Genomic DNA, 16,978 nt, shown 5'->3' with positions numbered 1-16,978 from the left:
AGGATGGAGAAAAATCCATACTTTGCTCGTGAAGCTCCACCCGTTTCTCCATGCGTCTGCGCATTGGAATTTCTCTGATCGACTGTGCTTCCGGACAAAGAAGGTGGATAAATAAAGAGTTTTTACTCAGGCCGTTTGCCTTTGAAAGAAATGATCGGTTCCGGTCGGCTTAACGGGGTGGTTCTTCCATAGTCAACAATGCAATAGCAGCAGTGTCTGCTCGGTTTAGTTCCTTGACGGTAATGTATCCAGAAAAAATGAGGGAGTGGGGTGTCTCGCTTCTTCTTCCGTCTCTGCTTCCGGACGCCAAGACTGGCTGTACAGCTGCCGCCGAATTTAAAGAGACAGGCAATAGTTTATTTAAAATATCATAATCAGCAACCATTGTCTCAAAGCTTTTTTCAGAGGCTTCACTCTGACAGCTTACCAGCAGTAGTTACTTGTTGGACCGATAATGGCTTTTAATCAAAGTCGCATCGAGTCGTAGCTTATTCCCATCATTGTTACTTGGCTGGATTTTCCTTATTTTGCTTGCTGGCTAACGTTCTCTACTAGCTAGCTAGCCAACTAAGCGTTGCTAGCTAGCTAGCTTCCCGACGAAGGCAAGATTTTTGTCGGCTAGCCAACAACCAGATACCAAAGCGTATAATCAACCAAGTAGAAGTGGCTGTATGTCTGTTACTATCTCCGGGACCATGGCGAAAATTCAGGCACACAGCAACACGAAGCAAATAAACCAAATTCAAGACAAGGCCTATGTTGTACAAAAGCAAGTGCAACAACAGCACTTTCAAAAACTGAAGGTAAGAGACGGGAACAAAAAGGGGAAAGTCTTCCCCAGAACCATTTTGTGTTCGTCAGATATTGTCTTTCTCTTCATGCTCAGGAGTTAACGTTTGCTAGTTAGTTAATCATAAAGGTGTTCTGAATAGAATGTCGCATGAACAGTACTTTAGTGTAGGTTAACTAACGCCAGATAACTTGGATTCTTCAATTGCGTTAGACACGATTTTAAAAATCATTCATTGGGTCATCCAGATACTGCACAGTATAACATATATAGCTATGTTAGTTGCTTTTGACTGGTTAGTTAGCTACTTTTCATTGTTGGATAACTTTGGGCATCTGAAGTTGGGCATCTGAACCCGCAATGCCAGAAAAAAAGTCACATTTAAGTTGTCTAGAATGGGATGGTGTTTGTTGGCACAAAATGGGAGACCTGTCTTTAAATACGCGCTATTGTTTGCTAGCTAGTTTGTAATCCGACAACTAACTAACGTTAGCCAACATACAGTAACGTTATTCGTTTGATAACTTGCCAGCTAGTTTATGAGTAGGGTTTTCTCAATACGCCATGCTAACGTTAGCTATTGTATTGTTTATTCGTATTGCTGATTTTAAAGTCGATGATCATATGCCGCACAGAACCATCGGTTTTGTTTGCTAGCTAACGTTAACCATGCAGTTTAACAACGTTTTCCTTGTTGACCAGATTTGAGCTACAATGCGTCCAAGGTGTTCCGATGTGATATAGCTAACACAGCCCCCCAAAAATGTAATATCTTGCTCAGCCAAGTTATTAACTGCTTATTGTTTGCAGTGTAACTACAAATAGTGGTAGGGAGTTGGATGGATAGCTAAATGCGTTATGGTGAAGACATCATACCATAAATTGTTCAGCTAATGACTTCATTGAGGAGCAACATAACTCATTTGCCCCTGTTTGTGAATGTGTAATAACAGTGATAACATCACTCACACACTAGAATTCTTGTTGATTATCGGTCTTTAACCTGGACCCCTTAATATCTAGCATCTTATAGAAAGAAAAAAAAAAAACATTTTTATATGCTGAGTTTATATTTGGTTTCACACCATTATCTTTACCTTAAGGTTGAAGATGCCCTATCATACCTGGACCAAGTGAAAATACGATTTGGGAATGACCCTGGAATATACAACAAATTTCTTGACATAATGAAAGAATTCAAATCACAAAGGTATAGCATTTCTGTTTGCCATTTCTTGATACATATATTTTTTTGTACTATTGAAGTTACTTAAATTATGTTGAGAAGCAGATTTTCATATATACATTTTTTTATACTGTTGAAGTTACTCTTAAGAAAATCTGCTTCCCAATATAATTTAATGCCATCTCGTTTAAGGTCACTTCCTCTGTCCCTATGAAATTTGCCTAAAATCTTTCTCTCCTTCATAGCATTGACACACCGGGTGTTATAAACCGTGTGTCTCAGCTCTTCCACGGGCACCCGGACCTCGTCTTAGGATTCAATGCCTTCCTGCCCCCGGGGTATCGGATAGAGATTCCCAAGAATGGCGTGGTTTTCCTTCAGTCCCCATTCTCTGCCCAGGTGGGTCCCTCTAAATGTGTATTGATTTGGTTTGCATAAAACTCTAATACTGGCTGCCTCTGCACAACATTTGTTACCCAATTTTATTCATCAACCATTATACCAAGTATTGGTAGTAGGCCTATATATAAGTGGAGTTTGCCATAACCTTTCCACCATAGCAGACCAAAATAGTCAAACATGAAGGTGCTCTTATGATGGATGTTGTGAAGTTCATTTATGTTAATAATAAGTGCCCCTTTTTCTTTGGTAGGTGTCCCCAGGTCAGGGGAAGAGTATGGCAAGCCCTGCTGTGAGTGCCACAGGATCATCTGTTGCTGAAGTTGGATCTGCCCAAAGTGAAGCTGTGGCATCGCCTGAAAGCATCTACTCATCCTCAGGGCCCCCAGAGCCTCCCAGTAGACTGTCCTTGCCACTCCCCAGCAGAGAGAGCCCATCCCAGCCACAGTCCTCCTCAGTGTCCCCCCCTGCCTCAGAGCCCAGCCCAGTAGAATTTGACAGTGCAATCAGCTATGTCAACAAAATCAAAAACCGCTTCCTAGACCATCCAGAGATCTACAGATCCTTCCTTGAGATACTACACACTTACCAGGTACACTGTGTCATCAATATGGTAATTGATTTGTTTTTCTGTCAATTGAAAACAATATATTAGTTTGATATAAAGTGAAGTCTGCTTAAAGTTAAGTTGTTTGCTAGCATCAAGGCTACTTTAAATTGTAGCAGATTAGTGTGTATCATATCATGGTTTCTCCGATGGAATAATTGTCTGTTTTTGTCTTTTCAGAAGGAGCAGCTTGAGGTCAAGGAGAGCCGGGGTCATGGTAGTAGTGGAATGACAGAGGATGAAGTTTTCTCAAAAGTGGCCAGCCTCTTCAAAGGCCAAGAGGACTTACTGGCTGAGTTTGGACAGTTCTTACCAGATGCTAAGAGATCACTGGTCAGTATTTTCACCTTTCTGAGAGCATCCTGCCCATGGTAATTTTCTGTGATCAGTTCACTTTCAGTGCAATTTGCATTTCTATATTGTGTCCTTTCAGTTCACTGGCAGCTCCCTGACTGGGAAAGACCATCTGAAGAGGGCAGAGGATGAGGACATGAGCAAACAGAGCAAGAAGAGACCCAGGCCCATGCTGCTGCCTCACATGACACCACTGCTCAAGGTCTGGACTTAATCACACATTTATACACATCACCATTTTCCTAGAAGACCTATACTGTATGTGATAGCTTATGTTTTTTTGTTTTTAGAAAAAGATGAAGTTTTCATGCTCCAAAGACCAGTCCTTTGCCTCAGTTGGGAAGCATGGAGTCTTGCGGGAGTTCACATTTTTTGACAAGGTAATGTCCAGGTGTCCGCGTTGGAATTATTCCATAATGTGTTTTGGCTGTGACAAATATCATGAAAGCCTTGGTCACCAATGATGATAATAATGTTTTGATTTGTTGCAGCTTCGCCGTTTCTTCAAGAGTCGGGAGGTATACGAGAACTTCCTCCGCTGTATTGCTTTGTTTAACCAGGAAGTGGTTTCGGGAGCAGAGCTGCTGCAGCTTGTCACTCCCTTTCTGGGGTAAGTGGATCGTGGGAGCTTGCATTGGACCATGGGAGGTTTCAGAGAGAACAGTCACTGATGTCTTTCTCAGTAAATAAATGCATAATGATATTATTGTACTGTATGAAGGGCAGTATGTTTTGCCAAGTCTCCTCTTGAGCCATTGATTAATTTGAACATGTTCATTATTTCCTCCAGGAAGTTTCCAGAGCTATATACCCAGTTCAAGTCTTTTCTGGGGGACAAAGAGCTCTCTCATTCAGTGTCTGGCCTGTCAGACCGATACATGGAAGGAGGTGGGGGCAGGGAGGTCGACTATGCCTCTTGCAAGCGCCTGGGATCCAGCTACAGAGCACTACCCAAGACTTACCAGCAGCCCAAGTGCAGCGGTCGCACTGCTATCTGCAAAGAGGTGCTCATAAATGAAAGGAGTTTTGTGTGTATGTGTGTATATATTTGCCATTCCAGCACCTCTGATTTCTATTTCAAGTTTTTAGCCCTTTGAGTCTAGTAGGAGACACTACAAAGTTGTAACTATTGCTCCAATAGCTGTGAATCTACTTTTTTTTTGCATGTTTTGTTTGAGCTGCAGCATGCCAGAGCCTTGTGATTTTCCACATTTATTCAGAGTTAAACTTAGCTAATGCTTATTCAGTGCTTTTATCTTGATATCTTTATCAGGAGGTTGAGGATGGGGTAATTATTGAAGATCAATCAGAATTGAGTGTCCTTTTTTTTCCGCCCATCAACAACGTCTGGTTTGCATCAATGATGATGTTCTCAGTTGTGTGGAAAATTAAAGTAAAACCAAAATTGTGTATTTCCAGGTGCTGAATGACACCTGGGTTTCTTTCCCCTCGTGGTCGGAGGACTCTACGTTTGTGAGCTCAAAGAAAACCCCATACGAGGAGCAGCTTCATCGCTGTGAGGACGAAAGGTTTGAGGTAAGTAAGCCGAGATATCAGAAGTACTACTACAGCCACCAACTACATGCAAACAGACTATTCTCCCTTATCTACCCAGAGCGTCACTGCGGAATCACCTTTGAGGACCTTGTTCCAGAAACATTTTCTCAGTTATTTTCCTGTTTTCTCCAGTTGGATGTGGTCCTAGAGACTAACCTGGCCACCATCCGGGTCCTGGAGAGCGCTCAGAAGAAGCTGTCCCGTCTGTCGCCTGAGGACCAGGATCGCTTCCGTCTGGACGATTGTCTGGGAGGCACATCTGAGGTCATCCAGCGGCGAGCCATCTACCGTATCTACGGCGACAAGGCCCCTGAGATTATAGAGGGGCTGAAGAGGAGCCCTGCTACTGCCGTGCCTGTGGTGCTCAAGAGGTCAGGGTACACACACGTACACATGCAGAGATTTGACCCAAATTACTTGACCAATGTGAATCTCTCTGTGTGTGTTAATTCTTCGATGTCCTCTCTGCTGTGTCTGTAGATTGAAAGCGAAGGAGGAGGAGTGGCGAGAAGCCCAGCAGGGCTTCAACAAGATCTGGAGGGAGCAGTATGAGAAGGCCTACCTCAAGTCCCTGGACCACCAGGGGGTCAACTTCAAGCAGAATGACATGAAGGCCCTTCGATCCAAGAGCCTGCTCAATGAGATTGAAAGTGTTTATGATGAGGTGAGTACTCCGACTCAATCTACTTCCTTAGTCGCCCGACCGATCCATCAAAGGTTCTTTAGAAAGGAGATGTTCTCCTGTGTTGTCTAACCTGTGCGTTTGTCCCCCTCAGCGTCAGGAGCAGAGCACAGAGGAGGGGGGCGTGGTCCAGCAGGGGCATGACGGGAGCAGCGCGCCAGCGGTCAGCGATCCCCACATGGTGTTCACCTACGAGGACAAGCAGATCCTGGAGGATGCCGCCTCTCTAATCATCTACCACGTCAAACGCCAGCCCACCATCCACAAAGACGACAAGGACCACATCAAGCGCATCATCCAGCACTTTGTCCCCGACCTCTTCTTCTCCCGCCGGGGCGAGCTCAGCGAGACGGAGGAGTGGACGGACGAGGAGGTGGAGGAGAGAGGAGACCGGGGAGGAGGCTGTGGCGGTATACCAGGAGCCGTAGCAACATCAGGCAGTCAGCAACATCAACCACAGCATCAGCAGCTGAACGGGGAGTCGAGGCGGCGGCGCTGCGCCTCTCCTCAGACAGTGCTTGGTGTAGCCTCGTCCCATAGCCTGGCTCCAGAGGGAGGGGAGAAGGTGGACCTGAGAGACCCTGAGGCAGAGCACCAGAAGGAGCTGGACGGAGTCTACAACCTGTTCTTCGTCAACAACAACTGGTACTTCTTCCTGCGGCTTCACCAGACCCTGTGCCAGCGGCTGCTGAGGGTGTACCGGCAGGCGGAGAGGCAACTGTTGGAGCACCGGGCAGAGCAGAACCGTGAGAGGCTTCTGATGGCCGAGGGCCGCGACCTGGCCATGGAGCTCCGCCTCAAACAGCCCAGTATGAACTTCTCAGATCTAACGTCCTTCATATTTAGTAGCCTGCATTTGTTTGTGTATCTGTGTACAGGAGAGGGAACATTAGGCTCAAGTTTGCCATGTTTATTTTGAGAGGGAAGTTCTGTAGCTAGCTAGTGTCTGTTCAATGACCTGTGAACTTGCTCTACAGGTGAGGTAGAACTGGAGGAGTACTATCCAGCATTCCTGGATATGGTGCGCAGTCTTCTGGATGGGAACCTGGAGTCCACACAGTATGAGGACACATTGCGGGAGATGTTCACCATCCATGCCTACATTGGCTTCACCATCGACAAGCTCATCCAGAACATCATTAGACAGGTCAGTGTCTCTCTACTTGCCAGTTTTCATTAATAATCTACAGAACCAGATGCATATCCGTTAACTACCTATTCATTCTTTACCTCAAGAATAAAGCAATCCTGAGGTGTTTGATTGTTCTCAGAATGCATGTCATTTCTCTCTCTCTTCCTGCAGCTGCAGCACCTGGTGAGTGACGAGGTGTGCCTACAGGTGGCTGAGCTGTACCTGGCCGAGAGAAAGAGGGGCGCGGCGGGGGCTAACCTGTCGTCCCAGTGTGTGAGAACAGCCTGGGAGACCAGCTACCAGTGGAAGTCGGAGAGGGTAATGGCCGAGGAGAACTGCTTTAAGGTAACGGCCTGCCCTGGGGGGGACAAACGCTGAGCCTTGTATATTTGAAGAGATTTTCTATTGAATTCTGTGCTTTTTGGGGGGTGGACATTTTACTTGGTTGAAACAGGATGGTTTTGCTCATAGTTGGTAGGAGTTCAGCTGCTGCCTATTATAATAGAGATTTTGTGCATTCTGAAACCGTCATGTTGATCATTGATGTTTAATGGGATGTGAATTATTTTGTAGGTAATGTTCATTCAGAACCAAGGCCAGGTGACCTTGACCATTGAGCTGCTGGACACAGAGGAGGCCCAGGCTGATGATCCATTGGATGTACAGGTAAAGAATCCTACGGACAGTCGCACTGTTAGCACCTTTAGAATGTCATAGTATTCCCTTTTGGACATGAACATAGACTGGCCTTGTATGGCAACCTGCTGTGCTCTAAGGTAGTGGTATTCAAAGTCGGGGTTGGGAAAGCCCCCCCCCCCCCCCCCCCCCCTATTTTTTTTGACTGGATGTCTCAATAGGTCTTCAGTAGCTGGAACCAAAAAGTAAGAATACAGATCATTGTATGGGACAATATACAAACGTTTTTGAGAAAGATAATTTAAAAAATAAAATGTGATAAAGTACATTTATTGGTTTATTTTGATGAGAGATTAAAATGTAATAAATTGAAGGTTTATTTCTTGATGTAAAAATATACAGATTTTAAGGATGTCATTCTTTTTTTGGTGGGGCCGTGAGAAATGATTGCAAAAAAGTGGGGTCCCCTGAAATTCTGGTGGAAAAAAATGGGGTCCACGCTAAATAGTATAAATAACACTGCCCTAAAGCAGGGTTTCCCAAACTCCCCCCTGGGTGCACATTTTGTTTTTTGCAAAGCTGATTCAAATAACCAACTCATCAAGCTTTGCTTATGATTGAGTTTATGGCCTTCTGTAATTGCATTGTTTTGATATTGACACATGTCTCTCCCTGTCCAGTGCCTGTCCAGCTACATGGAACAGTTTGTAGGGACAGAGTCAACGCTTTGCTCACAGAACGAAGGCTACTTTTTCAAACCGGTATTTTTGCCCAGGTAAGTGAGATTCACGCAATTAACTTTGGTTGTGATGTCCATATATTGGCCATCATATGATGCCACCTGAATTCCTGAGACGTTACATGGCAATCCTGTGTTTTCACATTTTGTAATTTCACTGTCTTAACTGATGACTGTCAAAAGCACTGCAGTGCAGATAGATCGTTTCTGCTTGCCAAAACAGCCAAGCACAACATTAGTCCTAGCATAGGCTCTGATTTGAATATTACTGTACTTTGCTTCACTGTGGTCCTCTGTCTGAACCACAGTATTTTCCGTCTGATATACTCTGACTGTCCCCTGTGTGTGTGTGTGTGTGTGTGTGTGTGTGTGTGTGTGTGTGTGTGTGTGTGTGTGTGTGTGTGTAGGAACCTGAGGCACTTCAGACGCTGGCAAGTGCGGCAGGTGGAAGCAATGCGCTGCAGACGGGAGTGGCACAGGCAGCTGGGAGTGGAGAGTGCTGGCAGCCTGGACTGCCGCTTTAAACTCAACACCCACAAGATGGTGTTCGTCATGAACTCTGAGGACTACATGTACCGCCGGGGAGCACTGGTCAAAGCGAGGAAGGTAGCTTCGACCAATTTATGTCTGGGATTGCATGTGTGTGAGTTTAAGAGAAGTTAAGGTGGGCATTGAACTAGAGAAGGGACAATATTTATATAAAGGTATTTATAGTTATAGCTGCTTCCAACATGTTTGAAGTGTTATGTCTTGTTTTGGCATCAGTTAGACATCGTCATGGCACTCGTCATCCAGTGCTTCCACTGTGGAATGTTGTCCCTTTTAAGGCACTGTCTGTTTGTCTGACAGTGACTGACTCTTCCCCTCTGTCTCTCTCCCCCAGTCCCAGCACAAGGTTGCTGTGAACCAGCACGAGCGGTTTGACAAGTGGCACCAGGGCTGGCTGGTGGAGCACGTGACCCCGGCGGCCGAGCGCTCGGTCCACGACTGGCTGATAGGTGAGGAGGAGGAGGACATGATTCCGTGCAAGACCACCTGCCTCAACACACAGGTCAAAGGCCTGCCTGTCAACAGATACCAGGTGCATTACAGTAGGAAACCCCCCTCTCCGTAGAGGCCACACACACTCACTACACACACATGGAGAGAGACTGAGAGACAGGGGCATCCTGGGGGAATCCAGCACGGAACACAGGAGATCTTCACCTGACTCACCCACGTTGTTTCTCTGTTCACACAGTCCGCAGTGCAAGCAGAGGGACGGGAGATTAAAATCATTGAGTTTGTTTCAGAAATGTGAATGTCTCTTTTTATAAGTCCGTTGTAGTTTTTAGCTTCTGAAGCCAGAGGGCCTTTGTTTGTTTGTATATGTTTATACTGAAGTACTGGGAGAAATGGTTAGAAAAAATGTGTCATACTCATGTCTTTTGTACAGTAAGCTCAACTTAAGTAATTGCATTACTGTATGTGCATATACAACTGTACACATTTTATATATGCATTTACATGAATACGATGAATGAATTGTAACATTTTACATGGATCTAAGTGTTTGCTGGCAGCCAATTCTTGACATTCTTTTTTTCGGGTAATTTTTTTTTTGTCTTGTGACTAATCTAAAAATGGATGATTGCCAGGGTGACGAGTGCTCACAATTAATTCAATTGTGCTACTTTTACGGAACATTTGGAATTATGTATCATATTCATGATTTCGTCATTTTGCATACTACAATAAACAAAATCAGTGTTAAAAAAGAATGTATAACATTTATCCTGTCAGTTATCATGAAAATAAACAACCTAGTTGTGAATTCTTAAACAGCCTGGAAAAGCCTGGTCTTTTCTTTCATTTGATTGTGTTGGGCTGAAGAACTTAAGGTATGGGTTCCTTCCAAAGAACTTGCAAACAAAATTCCTCACCTGAGTATGTTTATGTTCAATATTAGGAGATCTCGGTACAGACAAATCTTTTTTAAAATTATTATTATGGAATTGAACAAATAAAAAAGCCAGAGCCAGGGTGACAGTTTTAAAAATTAACGTGGTTTATAAAACCCAGATATGACAGGATAACCAAAGTGTATACAGAAATACAAATGAGACCATTGTAGTACACCGTTATACACAACATTTACAAACTACTCCGTCAAAGGGGGATTGTAAGATGTTTCCTTTGTCTCTTTAAAACACAAGCACATCTGATCTATCGTTTTTCATAATGTAATCAAAGTACATCTAGTTACTATAGACACCGTTACAGTCTTCCACTTTTAGAAAGAAAGGGTACAACATCAAGAAGGAAGTAAAGATGCAGAGATATCAAACACTTAAAATCATGGGATTTAACAAGCAGTGAAATCAGCAAATCATTGAGTGGGGAATTGTGATGTCAGGGCTTGGTTATCATTCAGGTCTTACAAAGTAACCCTCTGTCAAAGGGTTATCACTTTGACCATCTCTTGTCATTAGACATTGGTCAGTTGTTTTATAAATTACTGAGTAACTGTTAGTCAGTCATACAGTGCCTTCGGGACATATTCACACCCCATGACTTCACATTTTTTTACGTTACAGCTTTATTCTAAAATTGAGGAAAAATACAATTGTATCAATCTACACACAATACAGAAAAGTTTTTTTTATTAGCAATCACGTAAGTATTAAGACCCTTTACTCAGTACTTTGTTGAAGCACCTTTTGGCAGCGATTACAGCATTGAGTCTTCTTGGGTAAGAGATGCTACAAGCTTGGCATATGTGTATTTGGGCAATTTCTTCTCTGCAGATCCTCTCAAGCTATGTCCGGTTGGATGGAGAGCTTTGCTGCACAGCTATTTTCAGGTCTCCAGAGATGTTTGATCGAGTTCAAGTCCGGGCTCTGGCTGGGCCACTCAAGGACATAAAGAGACTTGTCCTGAAGCCACTCTTGCGTTGTCTTCGCTGTGTGCTTCGGGTCGTTGTCCAGTATGAAGGTGAACCTTCGCCCCAGTCTGAGGTCCTGAGAGCTCTGGAGCTTGTTTTCATGAAGGATCTCTCTGTACTGTGTTCTGTTCATCTTTCCCTCAATCCTGACTAGACTCCCAGTACCTGCTGCTGAAAAACATCCCCACGGCATGATGCTGCCACCATGCTTCAACGTAGGGATGGTGACGCTTGGCATTCAGGCCAAATGTTCAATCTTGATTTCATCAGACCAGAGGATCTTGTTTCTCATGGTTGGATAATCTTTAGGTGCCTTTTGGTGAACCTCAAGCGGGCTGTCGTGCCTTTTACTGAGTGTCTTCAGTCTAGCCGCTCTACTATAACGGCTTGATTGGTCTTGTGCTGCAATTATTGCCCTTCTGGAACATTGTCCCATCTCCACAGAGGAACTCTGGAGCTCTGTCAGAGTGACCATTGGGTTCTTGGTCACCTCCCTGACCAAGGCCCTTCTCCCCCGATTGCTCAGTTTGGCTGGGCAACTCTAGAAAGAAACTTCGTGTTTCCAAACTTCTTCAATTTAAGAATGATGGCCACTGTGTTCTTGGGGATCTTCAATGCTGCTGAAATTTGTTTGTACCCTTCCTCAGATCTCAGATCTGTGCCTTCGACACAATCCTGTCTCGGAGCTCTAATTCGACCTCATGGCTTGGTTTTTGCTCTGACATGCACTGTCAACTGTGGGGCCTTATATAGGCATGTGTGTGCCTTTCCAAGTCATGTCCAATCAATTTAATCTACCACAGGTGGACTCTAATCAAGTTGTAGAAATGTCTCAAGGATGATCAATGGAAACAATTTTGAGTCTCATAGCAAAGGGTCTGAATACTTATTTACTTAAGGTATTAGTTTTAAATTTAATACATTTGCAGAAATTGCTACAAAGCTGTTTTCACTTTGTCAGGTATTGTGTGTAGGTTTTAGAATAAGGCTGTAATGTAACAATGTGGAAAAAGTCAAGGAGTCTGAATACTTTCCGAAGCCACTGTATATGCATTAGAATGCTTATAAGATAATGTCCTCCATTAGTATCTTGTTCGTGTCGACACTATGGAGTGAGGGTTGTGCCAACCCCTAGTCCCCTCCCTCCAGTAGCCCTGGATGCCAATGAACCCTGAGGATGAGGGAGCCAGGAAAAAGTATAGAAACCGCAACAAAATATGACCAATCACAATCCAGATGAACGTCTAACTGTTTCTTTTTTTACAAACACAATTCAACAGGTTTTACATTTGAATGCAGGATTGTGAACCATCAAAATGCTCCTCAGCACCTATAATGCTGTTTGTTTTAAAGTTAAATGGAAAACAAAATATGCAGTGCATTTGGAAAGTATTCAGACCCCTTCAATTTTTCCACATTTTATTACGTTTCAACCTTGTTCTAAAATTGATTATTTATTATAAATTGATTATTATCCTGTTTCCATTGATCATCCTTGATGTTTCTACAACTTGATTGGAGTCCACCTGTGGTAAATTCAATTGATTGGATATGATATGGAATGGCACACCTTTCTATATAAGGTCCCACACTTGTCGGCACATATCTGGGGAAGGGTTACCAAAACATTTCTGCAGCATTGAAGGTCCCCAAAAACACAGTGGCCTCCATCATTTATAAATGGAAGAAGTTTGGAACCATCAACTCTTTCTAGAGCTGGCCGCCCGGCAAAACTGAGCAATCGGGTTAAAAGGGCCTTGGTCAGGGAGGTGACCAAGAACCCGATGGTCACTCTGACAGAGCTCCAGAGTTCCTCTGTAGAGATGGGAGAACCTTCCAGAAGGACAGCCATCTCTGCAGCACTATACCAATCAGGCCTTTATGGTAGTGGCCAGACGGAAGCCACCCAGTAAAAGATAAAAGGTTAAAGGACTCTGACCATGAGAAACAATATTCTCTGGTCTGATGAAACCAAGATTCAACTCTTTGCCCTGAAAGCGTCACGTCTGGAGGAAACCTGGCACCATCCCTACAGTGAAGCATGGTGGTGGCAGCATCATAGTGTGGGGATGTTTTTCAGCGGCATGGACCAGGAGACTCATCAGGATCGAGGCAAAGATGAATGGACCAAAGTACAGAGAGATCCTTGATGAAAGCCTGCTCAGGACCTCAAACTGGGGCAATGGTTCACCTTCCAACATGACCACGAGCCTAAGCATACAGCCAAGACAACACAGGAGTGGCTTTGGGACAAGTCTCAATGTCGTTGTGGCCCAGCCAGAGCCCGGACTTGAACCCGATCGAACGTCTCTGGAGAGACCCTGAAAATAGCTGTGCAGAGATGATCAGAGATGATCCCCATCCAACCTGACAGAGCTTGAATGGATCTGCAGAGAAGAATGGGAGAAACTCCCCAAATACAGGTGTGCCAAGCTTGTAGCGTTATATCCAAGAAGACTCGAGGCTGTAATCGCTGCCAAAGGTGCTTCAACAAAGTACTGATTAAAGGGTCTGATTGACTGATTGATTTTTAAGGTAGAATTTTTTTAACTCAATTTTCTAAAATTGATAACCTGTTTCCTTTGTCATTGTGTGTAGATTGATGAGGAAAAATAACTTAATTTTAGAATGAGGTTAACGTAACAAAGTGGAAAATAGAAGGGGTTTGAATACTTTCTGAATGCAATCAAGAATGATCAGAACAGCTAAAATAATTAGTGTTCTTCATATAATGAAAAATAAATAGACATGTACAGTGGAAAACAAAACCAGCATGCAGGCAAGACAATCGGTAGAGCGATACTAAAATAATCATGAAGTTGGAGGGAGAAGTTTTTGCTCTGACAAAAGAGGACAGTGTTGGAGGGAGGTTTAGATGAGATTAAACAGTGTGTATGTGTTTTGAGGGCGTAGAAGAGCTCTCCATCACTTTAAAAGGCCTGAAATGCAAAAGCTACAAGGAATGTAAAGGCATCCTTGGAGCAGTGTTTTTTTGGTGGAAAGACTGGCTGACTGGCCTGTTCAGTAGTTATAGTGAGTATGGGAAGAAAGTGGGAGCAACTATACTTCCAACAAAGAGGACGCACTCCGTAGTTAGAGAATTTAATTGTGTGTTTTGTGATAGTGGTTTTAATGACGTACCAGACGCCATGGCACAGCCCTAACTGCCATATGTCTTTCTGACTACAATCCTCACCACAATAAGAAATATAACTCAAAGGCACAAGCCATTGTATGTCATTCTGGATGTTGATTGCACTTCTAAGCATTTGCAACACATTTTGTAGCCTATGAACTTTACACAAAGATTTTGTGCTGGGTCCCCAACCGTAATTTAATCTTAGACACGTCAACAGTCTAAATAATAAAGACAAGCTCATGCTCATCAACTCATGGCTACTGCGTCATGTAAACAGCTTAGCCACAGAGTGAGACAGGATTTCACACACTGGGAGGGGAGAGAAACAGGCAGTGACATACACTAATCCTTCCTTTGAAAAGCCAGAAAGCCCACAAAAAGGGGCTTACCCACTTTCAAAGCTACAGCCGATAAAGATTGTGCTTGCAAATAATATTTGTCTACAAGTAAAGCATGCATGTGACAAAATAGACAAACAAAAAGAGCACTAACAGTTGTACAATTTCCATGGTGTTATTTTTCTTGGCAAAACCAAAATTCACTATAAAAGTTATAAAAAGTACATTAAAGCAAACATTACAGCAAAATCATGAGCTTTGTTGATGAGTGCATTGCCAAAAAAAAGCAAGAGAAACTGACATGTACTGTAGAATGAGCTGGTAACAGAAATCACCCTCACCTTCAACAGATTGTTTGGCCACTGAGACTTGAAACTGAACTAACCCTTAAAACCCAGTAAATACTGCAGGCCTTACAACCCAAGGAGGACAGGCCCGTTTAATCATGGCTATCTGATCTGAGAACTACTGTTTCACAGCAAGGTCTTTTCAGGATTAAAGATCACCTGACACAGCAGAGATACAACTCACTCACTTTGTCCCTGTTCTAGTCAATAAGCCTGACAAACACTACCACTAGTAAAAACTCTAACACATGCAGAGTCCCAGGGCCTATGATACTGTACATGACGCATGCATTCTATATTCAAAAGTGGTGATGCAGCAGCTACGTTGTAAAAGTCATAGATCTTTCAGAGAGATGACAGAGATTAGGGTGAGGACTGTTATTTGAAGAGTGAGAGGGCTAGCAGACATGACAGATGATGATCTCATGTTTAACCAGGGCATTCCTCCCATGGAAAAGCCCTCTTCAGATGTCAACAGTATCCTGTGAAGATTCCACATGACCCACTTGGGCAGTATCGCAGTCAGAGAAACCCCAGTGGAAACGCTGGACACTGTCAGCTGATCTCTGTCGCCACTGGTCTGAGAAGGCCGATAGCAAAACAACAGAACAGACACAAAGTGCCCCACACCATCAGTAGAAAACACTGCAATAGAAAAACAGTCACAGTGCCGTTTCAGTTGTTGACTGATCAAAAGAGAATGGGATAGTTTCCCTAAAGGGCAGAGAAATGGAAAAACCGCTCAGTCAGTCTCCTCAACTCCACTGCCGCACAGAACAGACCATTCTTCTCAGGCTAGCTAGATGGTTGATGCTACGCCAGCGAATGACATTCATTCAAATAACACGTTTGGCAGAAAAGCAAAGTACAGTTTTGCACGTGTAGGGCACTTGCCATGAGCTAATTAGATCACTTTGAAGTTGTACCGTGTTGCTGACCAACTGATCTGTGGGCCAGGCTTGTATGAGAGGGGGAATGAGCCACCGGAAGAGTTTGTACTCTTCCACAACAACGGCTTCTAGAAAGCATGGCACAAGTCTAACAACATTCCCACCATTGAGAAACACATCAATATCATTGCACAGATGCTCAAGCTATTGTCATTCTTCTAAATAATACATGGGGTACATAATAGTTCTGACATCCAAATAACGCACAAGAACAAATATACAAAGCAACTTTAACAGACTCAAATATGTTCAAATTATATTTTTGTACAAGTTGTTTTGGTTTGTTTGTATGAAATGCACTTTTCCTGCAAGTGCCGCCAGGGTTTTACACCGGCTTCATTATTACAACTCAATAAACAAAATCAACCCAAAACGCAGAATAGAAAAAGAAGCAACAGGTTGAAACCAGTTGATGTTGTTGATATGCTGTGGTTGATGTTCCAGAGTCCATGCACAGGTTGGTTATTATTAGTCTTTTTGATTAATATGTCTTATCCCTGTTGATCCTGATATACTAAATGCATGTAAACAGTTGTTTATTCTCTATTATTACATCTTTAAAAATGGCAAAGAACTACAAAAACAAATATATAAACTAAAAAGTATTAACATAAAGAAAATAAACTAAAGGAGTCTGTTAAAAAAATAAAAGTACTCATTGGAAAATCCCAGGTCTGGGTGTTTTTTTCTCCAATATGTTCCTGTGTGTATCCCTCTTGGTCTGAACAACTCAGAACTGTGTGTGTGTAATTCCACCTCATCTATACCAATATCATATACTGAGATTGTGCTTGAGTAAGTTAATTGTTGTGTGTGTCTCTGTGCATGTATATATTAGTTTGTGTCTGTATGTCTATGTCTGTCTATGTCTGTGTGTGTGTGTGTGTGTGTGTGTGTGTGTCTGTATGTCTATGTCTGTCTATGTCTCGTGTGTGTGTGTGTGTGTGTGTGTGTGTGTGTGTGTGTGTGTGTGTGTGTGTGTGTGTGTGTGTGTGTGTGTGTGGTGTGTGTGTGTGTGTGTGTGTGTGTGTGTGTGTGTGTGTGTGTGTGTGGTGAGGCAGCTCTGTGATGGAGTGATAAGATCACTGGGGGTGTAGAGCTGGTGCCCTGGGCTCAGCTGAAGGCCTCATCATCCGTATCCTCTATCAACACCTTGGTGTCCTTCTTGGATGATCTGGACGCGAGAAGGAACACACACA

The 16,978-nt window shown here is 43.4% G+C and overlaps 2 protein-coding genes across 3 annotated transcripts in view; one reads left to right on the top strand and one right to left on the bottom strand.

Annotated features, from left to right (window-relative positions):
* Positions 1-63: 63 nt before the first annotated feature.
* On the top strand, positions 64-9,903 carry LOC129855291 (paired amphipathic helix protein Sin3b-like). Of its 2 annotated transcripts, none has more exons than XM_055922787.1 (19): positions 64-803; positions 1,894-2,000; positions 2,222-2,375; positions 2,629-2,967; positions 3,163-3,315; positions 3,416-3,538; positions 3,627-3,716; positions 3,828-3,946; positions 4,127-4,340; positions 4,756-4,872; positions 5,026-5,264; positions 5,374-5,557; positions 5,670-6,384; positions 6,553-6,722; positions 6,879-7,052; positions 7,281-7,373; positions 8,024-8,118; positions 8,490-8,688; positions 8,966-9,903. In XM_055922787.1, the coding sequence occupies exons 1-19, from the start codon at positions 672-674 to the stop codon at positions 9,194-9,196; spliced, it is 3,648 nt and encodes a 1,215-aa protein (XP_055778762.1). In that variant the 5' UTR covers positions 64-671; the 3' UTR covers positions 9,197-9,903. The 2 variants fall into 2 exon arrangements, with proteins under 2 accessions (XP_055778762.1, XP_055778761.1); XM_055922786.1 differs by having other exon boundaries at positions 2,629-2,988.
* A 202-nt stretch (positions 9,904-10,105) lies between these two features.
* LOC129855292 (xenotropic and polytropic retrovirus receptor 1 homolog) overlaps positions 10,106-16,978 on the bottom strand; it is a 109,011-nt gene continuing 102,138 nt past the window's right edge. Inside the window, exon 15 of the mRNA XM_055922788.1 lies at positions 10,106-16,953. Within this exon, the coding sequence (XP_055778763.1) occupies positions 16,893-16,953 (61 nt within the window). The 3' untranslated portion in view covers positions 10,106-16,892. The remainder of the gene's footprint in view (positions 16,954-16,978) is intronic.

Source organism: Salvelinus fontinalis, chromosome 5, assembly GCF_029448725.1.
Source record: "Salvelinus fontinalis isolate EN_2023a chromosome 5, ASM2944872v1, whole genome shotgun sequence".
Taxonomy (NCBI): Eukaryota; Metazoa; Chordata; class Actinopteri; order Salmoniformes; family Salmonidae; genus Salvelinus; species Salvelinus fontinalis.
Note: the sequence above shows the minus strand (reverse complement) of the source record. Positions and strands in the feature narration are given on the sequence as shown.